The sequence below is a fragment of the Arvicola amphibius genome, chromosome 3, assembly GCF_903992535.2.
Source record: "Arvicola amphibius chromosome 3, mArvAmp1.2, whole genome shotgun sequence".
NCBI classification, from domain to species: Eukaryota; Metazoa; Chordata; class Mammalia; order Rodentia; family Cricetidae; genus Arvicola; species Arvicola amphibius.
In genome coordinates this window covers 110,350,264-110,366,622 of record NC_052049.1, presented here as the reverse complement: position 1 = coordinate 110,366,622, position 16,359 = coordinate 110,350,264, and the positions used below count along the sequence as shown (strand labels likewise).

General features: G+C 44.7%; 1 protein-coding gene across 1 annotated transcript in view; it reads left to right on the top strand.

Annotated features, from left to right (window-relative positions):
* Window positions 1-16,359, top strand: part of Tecta (tectorin alpha) — a 71,557-nt gene that overhangs the window by 49,117 nt on the left and 6,081 nt on the right. The window contains exons 15-21 of the mRNA XM_038322198.1: window positions 3,530-3,913; window positions 6,291-6,577; window positions 8,124-8,419; window positions 11,849-11,959; window positions 13,098-13,300; window positions 14,279-14,442; window positions 14,874-15,122. Of these exons, the coding sequence (XP_038178126.1) occupies window positions 3,530-3,913; window positions 6,291-6,577; window positions 8,124-8,419; window positions 11,849-11,959; window positions 13,098-13,300; window positions 14,279-14,442; window positions 14,874-15,122 (1,694 nt within the window). The remainder of the gene's footprint in view (window positions 1-3,529; window positions 3,914-6,290; window positions 6,578-8,123; window positions 8,420-11,848; window positions 11,960-13,097; window positions 13,301-14,278; window positions 14,443-14,873; window positions 15,123-16,359) is intronic.

Below are 16,359 nucleotides of genomic sequence, written 5' to 3'. Positions count from 1 at the left end.
TTGTCATTCAGCTATCATCCCTAGAAAGTTGAGTCTGGACCGCTTGTCTCCAGCTTTCATCCCACCTTTTGCTTCTACCGGGGTGGGGGCAGGAGAACAGACACAGAATGCCGACCAAGAAGCCCCTCTTCCACATTTCCCAAGAAAACACACTGGCTTGCTAAATCATTTTACTATTTAGATTTGGGAGAAGAGGCAGCACTAGGGATAGAACTCAGGTCCTCGAACACGTTGGGAGAGTGTTCTACCGTGGAGGCACATCTCTAGCCCTCTGGTAGTTAATGTTCCATAACACCAAGCTAAAGGAGCCTTGACGAGAAGGTCTTCAGCCAGTCCTGCTGCCTCAAGACCAATCTTTATTTACATGTGAGTGAGCAGACAGTTAACTCCACACGCTGAGCATTCATTGGCCGTGTGCCAGCCACCGTTTGAGTAGCATTCAGAGGACAAGGAAGTGTATTCCCTTAAGGGACTTAAAAATACCTATTCGGGAGAGAAACAAAAATTGTGCTTTAAAGAAGGGAACAATTACAAAATAGCATATCAACAAGTGAAAACTGATGCCCCACAGAGCAGATCAATTTTAAATGAAGGTAGGAGAGCTTGCCAGAAATCTAATTGAAGTGTCTGAACTGGAACTCGACTAGGCAAAAATAAATAATGTCTCCTTTCTGTAAAGATGCTTTGACTCATTTGAGATTGACTGAGCGGCCTTTATTTGGGGAATACATAGAAGAATAGAAATGTAGGCATTATGCTCAATTTCGTTTTCATTGGAAAAGACATTTGGAGGTTGTATCAGAAAGACAGGGTAAACATAACAGAATAGTAGAATTAGAAAGAAGGCGTCTCCAGAGAACTAGGGCCCAACTTAACTCTTAGGAAGATCATTTGAAAAGCAGAGGAAGAAAATCATTTCGGTGTTCTCCTCATCGGGGAGCGATTATAACCAGGTTCCAGACTCAAAGAGCACACTTCTAAACTCTGCTCCTAGCCTGGAGACAGCCCAAATATGTCTGTCTATTCGCTGTGTCATGCACCCCTCCACAGGGATCCTAAGTGTCAGCGTGGCCGAAGGGAACAGGATTTGAGCTTGGCCCTGCCTGTCTCACTGTTGGAAGGTGACATTGAGCCAACTGTCTCATTTCCCTGACCTTCTGCCTCCTATGAATGAAATGTAGCCGACAGTGGCTTCTCAATAGGGTCATCCATATGACCCATGCTGGTTGCCCAGCCTGGCACCAGGCGTCCAGTCCTTCAGTGATTGGTAGTGTTGTTGTTATGGTGGTGGCTCTTATTCTTTTGAGAAACATTTTGTAAATAAAAGAAAAGATCCAGACATGTTAGTAAATGATGCATATAGAACACTTGAAATCTCCCAGAAAGTCTCATAACAACCCTTGGCAGCTATCAGTTCTATCAACATTATTATCTGGTTTTTCATCGGAAAGTCAGTGGGTTTTGACAACAGCTTCTATCCGGGAAGTGACAAAGTCACAGAACAAATAATCCACATCCATTTGCCTCAATTCAAACAAGCTCGGAGGCTTGTTTATACAGCAGATTTCTTTGGAAATAAAGAGAGAACACATCTAGTCATTAGCATGTAGGGTAATCACCCAGCTGTCGTTGTCATGTCTAATTAAGGTAAAGAAAGCAGCATGGGGCCAGGCACTTCCCTTTGGTGCTGGTTTTGCAATCAAGTTCTTCTGTGGATGAATTATTTACCCCTGATCATATCTACAAACATCAGGTTATCTTTTCCTTCCCACCAATGGAAAGTCTGTGTTCTTATCAAACAGAGGCCAGGCCAACCACTCAATGATTGTATAAATCTGATAAGAGAAATGAAGCCAGTTTGTGAGGCTTCTGGGACCCGGGATGTGTTCCAGACCTAGGAGGAGCGGGGACCTGGCTCCTGATGTCTTCACTTGGAGGATGAGTGACACACTGGTGGGAAGAGCTTGGCCTCCGCTGGCCCTTGAATCTGAGTGGCAATCAGTCAGTCTCGGGGGATTGTGAAATCTGTAGTGAAAGAAGAAAACAGGGACCCGAGAGAATCATCGGCCCCTTTGTGCATCTTAAGACATCTTTTATGTCTGCTAAATTGATATAAATTACACATCTCGATCCAAAAATCTGAAATACAAAATGCTGCAGAATATAAAGTCCTTTGAGCACTGACCTGATGCTATAGGCAAAAAAAAAAAAAAAAAAAAAAATTCGCTCTATGAAACTTTGACACAAGACATGTAAAACATCATATTAAATTGCCAGGCTAAATGTAGAATGAATATATGAAATATAAAATGAATTTCATGTTTGAACATGGCTCCTATTCCCAAGATAGCTCATCATATATGTGCAACTACTCCAATTCCAAGTCTGAAAAACTCCCCAATCCAAACTCCTCTAGTTCTTAGTAGGTCTGACAAGAGATGCTCAGCCGGAAAGACATGGCACAGCACTTTCTCTCATTGTCTACTTACTGTGGTCCTCCCACGTGGACGGCCATCATTGTTCCCCAACATTCCCAATCTAGAGCAAGTACAAGGTTCACGCTATAATCTCTATCAAGTAGAATTGTGTCTGCAGATTGCTGCCCATCTGGGGAAGAATATAAACCAACGTCTCCTCCATGAGGAGACCTTGTGCCATAGGCATTTAAATGATCTTGTGTAAAGCCTCTGAAGGAGGCGGAGTGGCTCTTCTGTAAGAGTAACAACAGTGAGCATATATCAGGTTGTTACTTGATGCTGGGAAATGTGCTTTGCATGTCGTGTTTAGTTTGACCTTCACCACTGCCTGCCCGGTGAGATGTGATTATGATCTCCAGTTCAGATGAGCAAACTCACTATGGGAGTTAGTGATGATCCCCAGATGGCGTATACAGGGTGACAGGGCTGGGACTGACTGGCGAGTGACCTGATCCTAGAGCTTTCTTTTCATAGAGGAAAGGAAAAAGACCTAGGTGTTGGCTGGCCATGTCACCTTCAGAGCCCCGGGAAATGGAGGCGCTTGCAGTAGAGGCAAATCAGAAGCAGGCTGGGGTGAGGGCAGGTGCTCGGAAGGGTGAGCCTTGGGAAACGGTGAAGTGGCTGCTCATAGGAGTTGATTATCGTTTTCTTTTGACTGGTTGAGATTTAAAGCACCGCTCTCCCATTCCCAAGTGAATTTAAATTTAGTCTTAAAGGGGAGCCTGCATTTCTTAGAAGCATGATTCTCAGGCTTAAGAAAATCTACATCGCATTTTCCCTCTTCATCTACCTCCTCTAACTTCTGGCTGCACATTCGGGTAGGCTCTGATTAGTTCAACAACCCCAGCCAGAGTTCTTGATTGAAACCAATAGAGTCTAAATTGCGTATTCTTTGGCCTCTGAATTGTATTAAAGGGATATGTGTTTGAATCCAGGCAACTTCTCTTCCACTCTCTAATGCTAAGCCCTATGAAAGGGAGGCTAGGCTGGGCTCTGGGGTCTCCAGGGCAATCCGAGGTCACAGTTTAACTCCAATGGCACCTCTCTTCCAGCCCAAGCAGCTATTCTGGAATGGAGACTGCACAAGGCGCTGCCGCTGCTTCAGGCGCAACCTGATCCAGTGCGATCCACGCCAGTGCAAGTCAGACGAGGAGTGCGCCCTGCGCAGTGGGGTGCGTGGCTGCTTCAGCACCAAGACCTCCTACTGCTTAGCGGCAGGGGGTGGCGTCTTCCGCACCTTCGATGGCGCCTTCCTGCGTTTCCCGGCCAACTGCGCCTTCGTGCTTTCCACCATCTGCCAGAAGCTGCCGGACATCTCCTTCCAGCTCATCATCAACTTCGACAAGTGGTCCTCGCCCAACCTCACCATCATCTCCCCTGTCTATTTCTACATCAACGAAGAGCAGATTCTCATCAATGACCGGAATACTGTCAAGGTTTGATTCTTGAGAAATGTTCCAAGGGAGCCGGGGCTTTGATAGTGGGCTGTTCGTTGTAGTTTATCCCAAATAACTGCGTTGAAGGGATTGCTCCAAGTATCCTACACACATGGCCACATTTTAGAGAATTGAAACCTGAAACTCCTGTGGGCATAAGAATAGGCTACTGCCTCTGTTACCCAGGATTTCAAAGGCCTTGCAGGGAACTTAGTGTCTCAGGCTATATTGACAGCAGGCTGGCATCCTAGCTCCAGGTGATAAAACGGTAGATAAGCCAGCTTTTACTCTGGATTAATTCCTAAAAGGCATCTCATTAAATTTTAAGAGCCTTTACAATTATTCTTGATGTTGCCCACTTATACTAAGACCAACCCTCATTTCTGCCACGCATTCCCTAAATAGAGAAGACAGGCATTTATTTATTTGCCTATTAAAACAATGATGCAAATAAAGCCAAGTAGAGCAACCGCCTCCACCAGCAGCCCCATGATGACATTCCAACTGAAAGAAAATGTCGAATTTATCTTAGGTTGATTCTTCCTTAGGGTCATTGCCTTGGCTGTTAAAAATTTTAAATCTAAGCCGGGCGGTGGTGGCGCACGCCTTTAGTCCCAGCACTCAGGAGGCAGAGGCAGGCGGATCTCTGAGTTCGAGGCCAGCCTGGTCTACAAGAGCTAGTTCCAGGACAGCCTCTAGAAACTACAGGGAAACCCTGTCTCGAAAAACCAAAAAAAAAAAAAAAAAATTTAAATCTAAGACCTGTATATAAACACATGTGAAGGGCCCACTCACCCCCCAAAACTAATATTTGGTTTAAATACCATTACTCATTCCACATAGGAAAATAATAAAATAATGAACTATTGAGCCCCAGTCTGCAGCTATACCAGACTGACCACATCAGGTTGACCCAAAAGATGGATCCAGGCTCCATTACAGTGTACTCAGGTAGGAGGTGGGATGTGAGGAGGAGAGCCCCGTGTACAAATTCTGGAATATTGGGCCTTTCATTGGCCTTCCACTACCAGCTCAGCTAAATCTAGCATTGAATGAACCTTTATTTAAGGAGTCATCAAATAGCTTGGCATATAGTGCCAGGCAAGAGACTGGCTTTTTGCAAGCTTAAAGGGAAGAATCTGGGTTTTACTACCAGCTTTTAACTTCCGGGAAAGCTGGAGCTGGTTTTGACACTCTAATTCCTTTGGCAAAATGGCCTGCAGGGACAGAGCTGCGCTGGTGGGAACCCGGGAAGAGGTGAAAGTGACCCTCAGGAGAGCCACACAGACACTACTGCCAAGTAATACCCCAAGGCAGTAAAAAGAAAAGGCAGGATTTTTTAAAAAGCCATCCTTTTTTTTTTTTTTTACTGGAACATCACTAATAACTAAGGGTGTGGGGGAATACAATTGATTTTGTAAGCACAGGAAAAACAAGTTATATCTAATCCCAAAGGCTAAGACATTTTATAAACCAGGAAAATGACAAATGCAGAAAATACCGTGTTTAAAAGACATCTGGGAAGACCTGAGGTTTGCACATTATAAATAAGAAAGCAATAAACGTGGCAGCCATCCCAAGATCCATTGTAACCATGTTGGACTCTCCTTAGAACAAGATTATGATGTCATTTTCAGTAACTGGTAGATGCAGGGGAAAGTTTAACACAAAAATCTATCTGTTCAAGGAAGGCGCACTATTCTGATGTTTTCTTCCCTCTTAACTTTTCTGTTCTTACAGTTTGCTTTCTTTCTGGGAACCGCGGGATAAGTTTATGTCTGTAAACTCTAGGGCAGGGTGGTGAGTCTATAGCCTGTGACCACACCTACTTGCTGTGTCTGTGTGTTGATGCACATGTGTACCCATGTGTGCTCTGATGTGTTTGGCAGTCAGAGGACAACCTCAGGCATCTTTTCTCGGGTTGCCCATATTTACTTTTTATTTATTTGTTTGCTTATTTAGTTCCTTATTAATTTTTGAGGTGGGGGTCTCTCAGCTGCCTGGAGCTTGAGGAGTGACTTAGACGGGCTGTCCTACAAGCCCCGGAGATTCTCCTGTTTCAGCCTCTCCCCAGCTCTGGAATTACAAGAATGAGCCACCATGCCCATCTTTATCACTGTGGGTTTCTGAGACTAAAAGCATCTCCTCATGCTCTTGAGGGCAGCGCTGTGCTGACTGAGCTGCCACCTCACCTGTCTGACTTTGTAAATAAAGATTTATTGGAAGCTAGCCACTCAGTTTGTTACACATGGTGGTTGATGGCCCAGCACAAGGGCAGAGTTGGGTAACTGTGGTAGAGAAAACAGGGCCTTTAACATCTGGCTCTTTGTTGAAAAGATGGGCCAATCCCATCTTCCTATCTTTCTGCATCTAATAGGTGAACGGCACACAAGTAAATGTACCATTTATAACTGGCTTGGCAACCAAAATCTACAGCAGCGAGGGGTTTCTGGTGATCGACACCAGCCCCGACATTCAGATATACTACAATGGTTTCAACATCATTAAAATCAGCATCAGCGAGAGGCTGCAGAACAAAGTGTGTGGCCTCTGTGGCAACTTCAATGGGGACATGACTGATGATTACGTGACCTTGCGGGGGAAACCCGTGGTGAGCAGTGTGGTGCTGGCCCAGAGCTGGAAGACCAATGGCATGCAGAAAAGGTGAGTATATCCCAGTAGTTCAAACCATGGCCACAGACTCCTTCCTCCAGTCTTCCTCCATGCATAGGAGGAGTGAATGAGGCGTGTACTTTCTTTCCCATCCTGTCATGCAGAACTCTGCGTTTGGCCTTTGGAGTCTAGGTGCATTGGAGGACCCAGGAATTTTTCCAACTGCAGGAGCGGGGTTTAGATGATAGAATTCTAAGTTGTCATGTGATCCTGCTCTCAGCCACTCAGAAGAGTGTGCCTGGGACTAGAATCTGAAATTGTCAACAGCTATCTACCTGAGATCTAGGATCCCCTACTGGGGATGCAATGGAGAGATGACATTGGAGAAAGGCAGCCCTTTGCTCCCTAGTGCTGAGGCTGCTCGAGTAACCTGCAGTCTTCCCTGAAGGCTTCACTGATGTTGTGAATCAAGAAGTCGTTCTGTAAACATGGGCTATAGAGGTGATTACCAGCCTCTTCCCCTCTGGCCAGCTGAGTCGGAGCTAAACAGGTATTGCAGAGGATCTTGATTTAGCGTCTCCCTCAGCTGCAGAATCATGCGGACACCTTTCTGGCTCTGTGAACATGTTTCTACTTCCTGACATTTCTTCCCTTCTCCAATGGCCTGGCCTCTTCATGCCCTACATGTCAGATACCATCTAAGTACCCAGCTGTAGAAAGGGTGCTCCAAGCTTCTGGCCTTGCCCTAAGCAAACGCTGAATAATATATCATGTCAAGATGATATGTAAATGATTCTGTAGCTCAGTGGACCCAGAGCTGGGAAGGACCTTAGCATCTAGTTGGGTATCTCTACTTTACTTGGAGAAACATTCTAAATGGCTCATTTGCATGAGGAGGTCCTTGGAGTGCCAAGCCAGGACTAGATTATTCTACTTCTAATTTGGAGCCGCCTGTCCCTCTACATCCCACTCAGTGGCTCACAGGTAGAACAGCTGCTTTCGGACATTTAAGCTATTCTGGGTTTCCCATGAATAAGCAATGTCCTAGGCCCCTGGAGAAGCTGTGTTTCTGTTTTCATTTTGTTTTGTTTCTTCCTGCCTTTCTTTGGTTTTCCTGCTATGAACTATCTTCAGCTGCACACAGCTCTCTTGCAAAAGTTCTGCTTTTGATCTCTGATAGCTAAATTTGATCTGGCTAGAAACTCCTGAATTTCCTCCTCATTCTTTAATTCTGTAGGCATCGTTATTGTTGGCATTGTTATTCTGCCAATATGCTGTTAACCATTATTGTGTCAATGATATCAGTGAACTATATTGAAGTGTGAATGGCTGCTATATCAATACCTGTTGGTTACTGATCCATTCTGGTATTTTATCTGCACTCTATCCCAGCGTTATGAACAATAGAAATTGTTTCACTTTTTTAAGTGGATAGAGACAGTTGGAACCTGACTTCCCTAAGGTCACAATGCTAGTTAGTTGACATCTGCATATCATATGAGCTCCAGGGCTAGCTAGCCCAGCAGGCACAACAGACGTGGTCTCACCTTCTGTGGGCGAACTCAGAGGCGGTTTCCGCTTCCCGCATTCTGACCAGACCTCTCGCCCCCAGCTGCAACGAGCTCCAGTTCTCCCAATACGCAGCCACGTGCGACAACGTGCACATCCAGACCATGCAGGGTGACGGCTACTGCCTGAAGCTCACCGACATGAAGGGCTTCTTTCAGCCCTGCTACGGGCTTCTTGATCCCCTCCCCTTCTACGAGTCCTGCTACCTGGACGGCTGCTACAATCACAAGAAGTTCCAGCTGTGTGGCTCGCTGGCCGCCTACGGCGAGGCCTGCCGCTCCTTCGGCATCCTCAGCACCGAGTGGATCGAGAAGGAGAACTGCTGTAAGAGAATCCTTTTCTCTCTGTGGGTGCTGGGGGGGGGGGGGGCGATGTTGGGCCCACCCCACCTTTCCGTACCCATCTGCTCCCTGAGGAGGAGAGGAGAGTGCTGTCGGCTGCCCCCAGAGTCAAAGAGGGCATCTCCAGAAGGGGCTCTAGGTGGGAGAAGCAGCAGTCTAGTGACTCGGTGGAAGGGCGTAGGTAGTTTGAGACTCCTGGTTGCTCCTAGTCCTCAACTCAGCTCCGCCATGACTTCCATAGAAGAAAGGGGAAGGCATTGCTGGTGGAAAGATCAGCTGGATTGAGCTGGCTCTATCTGGCTTCAAAGGAGGCTCATACATTAAACTAGATGGTGAAATAAAAACTTCTACTTCATGTGTTGTGTTCTGTAGTAAGAAACTTCAATACATGTAGTATTTCCATGATTCAGTGTGTTTACCCTCTTTCTGTATTAATTAAATAAATAAAGTAATTATGGTTTTTTTTTTGTTTTTTTTTTTTGTTTTTTTTTTTTGTTGTTTTTTTTTGAGACAGGATTTCTCTGTAGCTTTGGAGCCTGTCATGGAACTAGCTCTTGTAGACCAGGCTAGTCTCGAATTCACAGAGATCCTCCTGACTCTGCCTCCCGAGTGCTAGGATTAAAGGTTTGTGCCACTACCACCTGGTGAAGTAATTCTTTTTTTTATTTTTTATTTATTATTATTATTATTATTATTATTATTTTGGTTTTTCGAGACAGGGTTTCTCTGTGGCTTTGGAGCCTGTCCTGGAACCAGCTCTTGTAGACCAGGCTGGTCTCGAACTCACAGAGATCCGCCTGCCTCTGCCTCCCGAGTGCTGGGATTAAAGGCGTGCGCCACCACCGCCCGGCAGTAATTCTTAATATATAGACACAAATAAGTGGGTAATAAGTATAGTTGTATCCATTATGTAAATGACCATTTCCATCAGTACAGTGTGATGATGTGACCAACAGAATATGTGTTTGTAGGCAGACACACAATATCAACCTTGAGTGCATCTAAGAGCCAGTATATATCCAGGATCATTTCTAAACCACACACGCATTAGTGAGTCTGTAGAGTAAATATGATTAAGTGTTGAGGCACACTCAGTTCAGAACCTAGAAATCATGTAGTTAATTAAAATATGTCTTTGGTGATTTCAGAAACTGTTAAAAAATTACTAGTCTGTTGAAAAAATCTGTTTGGTAACTAAGAATTTACTATATTCATAAGTAAAACATTTTAAATAACTTAAAAATTAAGTGTTTGAATTTTGAAATTTGTTTGGCTTTTATCTGTATACACACACACACACACACACACACACACACACACACAAGCTTCTTCCTGCCAGAGGGTGTTTATACCTTGTGTGTTAAGTGGGAGAAGGACCTCTGCATTTTGGATAAGCTCTTCTTCCTGCAGGCCGTACACTGTTCTTTTCTGTTCTCTTTGGCCAGTCTCCTATGGAATTAGCCATGGACAGCCTCTGCTGACTGCCCACTGTGTGTTTGTTCCTGTGTCAAATATTGAATACATTGGGTGAGCAATGAAAGGTCTTAAAAATAGAAAGCCTTTTCAGAATAGATACATCTAAACAATGCTGATAGCTTTCCTTCACTTGCCTTTTGAGAAATTAAGGCACGACGCTGAGCCATCTCTGTTGTCTCACTGTAGATGGAGATAGCTTGTTCGTCTCCCAGCTGCCCAAACCCAAATAATAACACAGAGACTATATTAATTACAACACTGCTTGACCTATTAGCTCAGGCTTCTTATCAACTAACTCTTACATCTTAAATTAACCCACTCCTATTATTTTGTGGTTTACTGCTAAGGTCCTAGGACATCTCTCTCCTTCAGCAGCTATGTGTGTCTCTATAACTCCATCTCCTTTTCTCCTCTATCTCTGCTTGGAATTCCCACCTTGCTCTATTCTGCCCTGCCATAGGCCCACACAACCTTTTTATTCATTAACCAATAAAAGCAACACATATACAGAAGAACTTCCCACACCATCTCACCATGTACAATTAGTTACTCAGTAGCAGGGATTGGCAGCCACATTGAACAAGCTGTGTGTGTTGAAGACTGTATTTTAAAGACATTTATTTTTATCTTATGTGTGTGTATTTTTCTGTATATATGTATGCACAGCATGTGTATGTCTAGTGTATGAAGAGACTAAAAAAGGAAGTTGAGTTCCCTCAAACTAGGATTACAGATGGTTGCAAGCAATCATATGGGTGCTGAGAACCAAACCTGGCTCTCCTAAAAGAGCAGCAAGTATATTTAACTGCTGAGCTATCTTTCCAGATCCTGAATTTTGTTATTGACCTTATTTTTGTATGTGTCTGTGATGATCACTTAAAAATCTACTTGCTGAGTAGTTTTTAAGTCCCCAGTGTCTTGTTGTTGATAACCACCACATGCACAGTTGATCTGAGATGGTTTCTTATAACTGACATGTGTGACCTTTAGAAGCCCCATAAAAAGCTCCCAGAGAAACTTCCCTCCTGATGGGCAAGTGTATCCTTAGCAAAAAGCTATGGCACGTTGAGCAAGGCTCTTTCTCTCTTGGTTGGAAGGATATTCATTGTATAAAGAACTAGTCTCTTAAAGAGAACACTCTCAGTTAGTGAGTGTCAAACAGAAGATGAAGAGTCATAGCTTACAGGAATATTGGTCATAACAACAGGCTGATATTTTACACCTCCTAAGCGTTCGCATTACCTTATTCTTAGTTCCCTTTAGCAAAATGGTACAGTTGATTGAATTGGAGAATGATGCAAAGTTGTTGATCTGCCTACATTTATAAAAATCAAGTAGATGTTTGGGGGAGAAGGTATACTGTGAATCAAAGAAGTCTCATAGGAGGGGCTTCTTTATGATTTTAGGAGTCCTAAGATTTTTGTTATTGATAAATATTTGCTGAGCACTGCCTATAAGATGGCTGGATGCTGGAAACCAAGAAACAAATTATTTGGATGCAAATTTTCTATAAGTATAGAAAATTCAAGTAATTACAACATGTATAAAATGTACTGTGATATGGTATGGTGGGTATAGAATTTATAGAATTACTTGGTAGATAAGTCTGTATTTTATTTCTACAACTTACCTTCTTGGATGATCTTGGGTATGTTGGGTAAGTTTTAGCTGTGAAATTGGGTTTCTAATACTCAGCTTGAGGAGCATTTGTGAGAGTCAGTCACGCTAATTCATGCTAAGGCATAGTGCAGAGTCACAGTAAACATCCAATCACGAGTATTTGAGTTCTTGCCTTTATTTCATGGAGGTCGTCCTGTCTGTCAGCTTTCCTACCTGACCATTCCCTACTGAACTGTGTCAAATCTGGAGTGTAATCCAATGCTACTGCGTGTAGGTGTGAAAATCAAATTGTATGTTTCTGTGTTTTCCTTTTTAGCAGGAGTGGTTGAAGACCCCTGTGTGGGGGCGGACTGTCCCAACAGGACCTGTGAGCTAGACAACGGAGGAGAATTGTGTGGCTGCATTGAGCCGCCCCCATATGGAAACAGTGAGTGACTAGCGCATCTCTGCCCAGAAGCTCTAATGAGGAAGCTTATCAAGAAAAATGCCAGGGCTGTGTGCCCACCCCGCGCTGTGCTAGAAACCCAAAAGCAAAACCTTCAGGGTTTAGGAAACAATTTGACAGGGTCAACGTAGGCTGATGATCTTTTCCTCATAGCAATATCCTTTTCAGTACATCCTGACACGCAGATGTGTAAATGAATGGAACCAGTCCTTCCTACATGAGTTCAAGTAACATCAGACAGATCCAAGTTGCTCTTTTAGACTCCCAAATAAGTAAGAATTAGAGAGCCAGGTGTCTTAAGACGGACTTCAAGCCAGCTTTATCTGGCTCAAAGATATTTGATCCTAAAGACAGGACTGCAATGTTTGATGTGAACAGCAGATTATCAGTGTTCCTTCTGTCCCTGACCTTAGTTCCCCAGGGTTAGAAACGACATTGTTCTCAGCAGAGCCCACCTGGATGCCAGCTTAAAGGGGAAGTGCTTTGTCTTTTGGCTTTATGACCTTTTCCAAACCAAGTAACTCACAAGCACATGCTAATATTAGCATCATTCAAAGATCAAAGACCAGTCGACTAGAATGTTGCATAGGAGGGGACATGTTCACCTAGGCACACGTAAACGTCTTTCTTTGTTTCTATGGTGCTTACGTACTCAGAGAAAAAGCCTTCTAGTGGAGCTCACCCGGACTCCCTAGAGGTTCTGTTGAGCTGGGCTCAGCCAGGGTGGGTGGGTGGGTGGTGGGGTCAGGCCAGCGCTGCTTTCCCGGAGGCATCTGCTCCCCAGCCAGACCACACTGTGACAGATTCTGCGTGTCACTTACAGAAAAGTACCTGCCACCAGCATGTGTGGGAGGAAGGCCTAGGTTTCTACAGAGAAGACAAAAGGCACTTTATTAGCATTTTTATCTTTTTACTAAGCCTCCACCAACGCCCAGGTTATTGCTTCGAATGAAGTCGTGTACTCATTTGGTGTTGATCAAAGTGTAATTAGAAAGACTTGCAGCCTCTGAGTGGAGACTGCTTCCTGCTTCTAAAGAAACACAGCCATGGGGGCCCCAGCCCACCCCTGCGGCAAGGCTGACTCCCGCTGACAGGCTTGTCCTCCTAACTGTTCCCACAGATTCTCATGACATCATCGACGCAGAGGTGACCTGCAAGGCCGCCCAGATGGAAGTGTCCATTTCTAAGTGCAAGCTCTTCCAGCTGGGCTTCGAGAGAGAGGGTGTGAGGATCAACGACAGACAGTGCCTCGGCATCGAGGGGGAGGATTTTATCTCTTTTCAGATCAACAACACCAAAGGGAACTGTGGAAACATCGTGCAGGTGAGAAAATGGGGCGGAGAGAGCATTTGGCTGAGGCAATGTCACCTCCTGGAGTGTGTTCATTGATCATCCTTAAAGTTAGGGCAGTGTGCTTAGAAGTACACTTATTGATGAGTAGTGGAGCACACATGCAAAAATCAAAGGCAGAAAGAGCGATCATCATTTGATGCCAAGTGGTTGGGTGAACGGAAAACGTGTTCTGGGTGGGACACTTCTTTTCTTGGTTTGCAGTGCCCACTGCAGTCCTTTGCTATATATACCTGCAAGACTTTCATTACCTTTCATATGCTTCTGTTGTCTTTCCAGGTAAATAGAGCCTGGTCCAGTTGGTTTAGGTCATAAGGATGCCAGCTGAAGAAAGGAGTTGGCTGTATAAATATAGAAAGGTCCCGACTTTTAGTGTCGGGGTTTCCAGCACTTGGTTTAATGAAGCATCTCACATCATCTCTTGTTTCTTCCTATGACGTAACAAAGATTATATGACTCTGTACGCTAGTGTTTTCATCAGAGGGAGAATGGGTTAAGGAGGTGAAACTCACTTGTTCAGTTGGTACTTGTAAGTGTACCTGGAAAAAATGTTTGTTAGAAGAGAGATTTCAGGTTAAGGACTGAAAAGGAATTTCCGATTCAATTTACATTCTCTGGGCATTGCCAGTATCTCATGCTTTCCCTAGCCCGAGTCCATGCTCTCCCTAGCCCGAGTTCCAGCAGATATCTGTTTGTAGCTGGAATTCAGAGGCACATGGAATCTGCCTTCTGCAGGCACTCAAGGTTGTCAGACTGAAGGGCACTGCTGGTATCTATGGCGATACTTCTTTCCCCTAGTTGGTGCTGAGGCTGCTTCCATGCTGATGTATTCTAGCCTCTGGGTTTGGTATGGAACGAAGCCATTTCTCTTACCGTTCTGGGAGACAGATTTGAAAGGCTAACGGCGTGCTCCCGTATTTTAATGATTTCTGACCTCCCCTTGATCTGCAGTCCAATGGCACTCATATCATGTATAAAAACACAATCTGGATCGAGAGCGCCAACAACACGGGCAACATCATCACTCGGGACCGTACGATCAATGTGGAATTTTCATGCGCTTATGAGCTGGATATCAAGATCTCCTTGGACTCTGTTGTGAAGCCTATGCTGAGGTAAAGAATTTCACGGGCTGCTCTTATGCTTCCTCTCTCCTTGACAGCTAAGGTTAGCAGCCTCAGAATAGCTAGCATTTGTCTTTGAGGCACCAGAGAAAATATAATTCACATTTCCGGAAACAAGATGCTCTCGACTAATGATGGGAATGCTTCGCTGCTGAACTATGTGGTACAGTAACTACCTGTGACCAATGAGTGTTGGAAATTTGGCTCCGGGGACTGATAAATTGAATTTTTTATTTTATTTAATTTCATTGAAATGTAAATTGCCCCATGTAGGGACTAAATTACACAAGGCAGCCTTACACTTCAGGCCCGCATGCTCTTGCCTTCCGCTACATTTTAGCTTGGAAAACAGCAGGTCATTGAATAAATAACATTTTGGGGGGGGGGATTCCTCACCTCACATATGAGTCTCTCTTTATTAGTGTCATCAACCTGACAGTCCCAACTCAAGAGGGCAGCTTCACTACCAAGATGGCGCTCTACAAAAACGCCTCGTACAAACACCCCTACCGCCAGGGGGAAGTTGTGCTGACGACTCGCGACGTTCTCTATGTGGGGGTCTTTGTGGTTGGAGCTGACTCCACACACTTGATCCTCACACTCAACAAATGCTACGCCACCCCCTCCCGAGACAGCAATGACAAGCTTCGGTACTTCATCATTGAAGGAGGGTAAGTGGCCGTGGCAGCCTTGCCATTGGCAACAAGCTCAGAGCCTTTAACGTACCATTTTCTGTATCACCCTTTAAGAGTGGGAATAGTGCTAACTTCTGTTGACACCTAACAGCGTTTCATATGAGCAGATTCATCTCTCTCATACCCCGGGAGGTAGACTATATAAGATCCAGCAACTTGCCGAAAGTCACACAAGTTAGGGGCAGATTCCCTGCACGAGGCATTTACCATATAATGTTTTAAATAAGGGGTCCCGACTCACTTGCTTTCACCTTCATTTCGAGAGGAATCTGGAATCCTGAAAATGAGCAATGTAATGAGAGTGGGTGGCGGTCCAGGCCTGTGGCAGGTGCGCGAATAGGAAAGAAGTGAGCAAGGACGGAGCTCCTTGGTAGAGCTCTCTGCCGGCCCCTGCTAAGGCTCGAGAGCAGCTCCCAGTGCCAACAACAAGAGCAACAGCAATAACACCAAAAGTAAAAAGCAATTAGGATATCATGATTCCCTGTTATGGAGATGGGACGCATTCCAAGACTCCCGGTGACGTCCTGCAGCCGTAGACAGTTCTGATCACACCGCACTATACCCATAATAAAGTCGAGCTTGTAAATTAGGCACATTAAGAGATTAACGAGGATAGCTAATAATTAAAAGGAGCTGTTGAGACAATGTAGAGTAATAGAAGTTGTCCGAGCACGGTTTCTCCCTCCAAGCATCTTATTTAGTGCACTCACCCTTCATCTCCTTGTGATGATGAGAGGACGCGGTGCTGATGTGGTAGAGGAGGGAGGTGGACAATGCAGGCCCTGGGACTCAGCTTCAGGACTACAGACAGATGACTAGCGCACGCACTGAGCTCCCACACTAATCAATCTGACGGCTGAGGCAGCTACTGAATGACTAATGGGTAAGTAGCGTGCACAGCATGGACACACAAGAAGACGAAGGAATGATTGAGTCCTGGCTTACTGGAGGAGGGCTTCGCCAGATTCCGTCATAGTCCTCGGAACGGCATACAATTTCAAACCTCATAAATTATATCTTAGTCTTTCCACCTAATATTGTTGTACTGTGATTGAACGTGAATAACCAAAACTATAGGAAGTAGGACCATATTCGGAGGGGGTATCTTATGCTCACCAGGCTTCTTCATCCTTGCTATAGTGTACCTGCCCCTCGCATATCTCCTGAAACACGGTTACCCAACAAAATTTATCCAATTAATGAATGAGAAGGC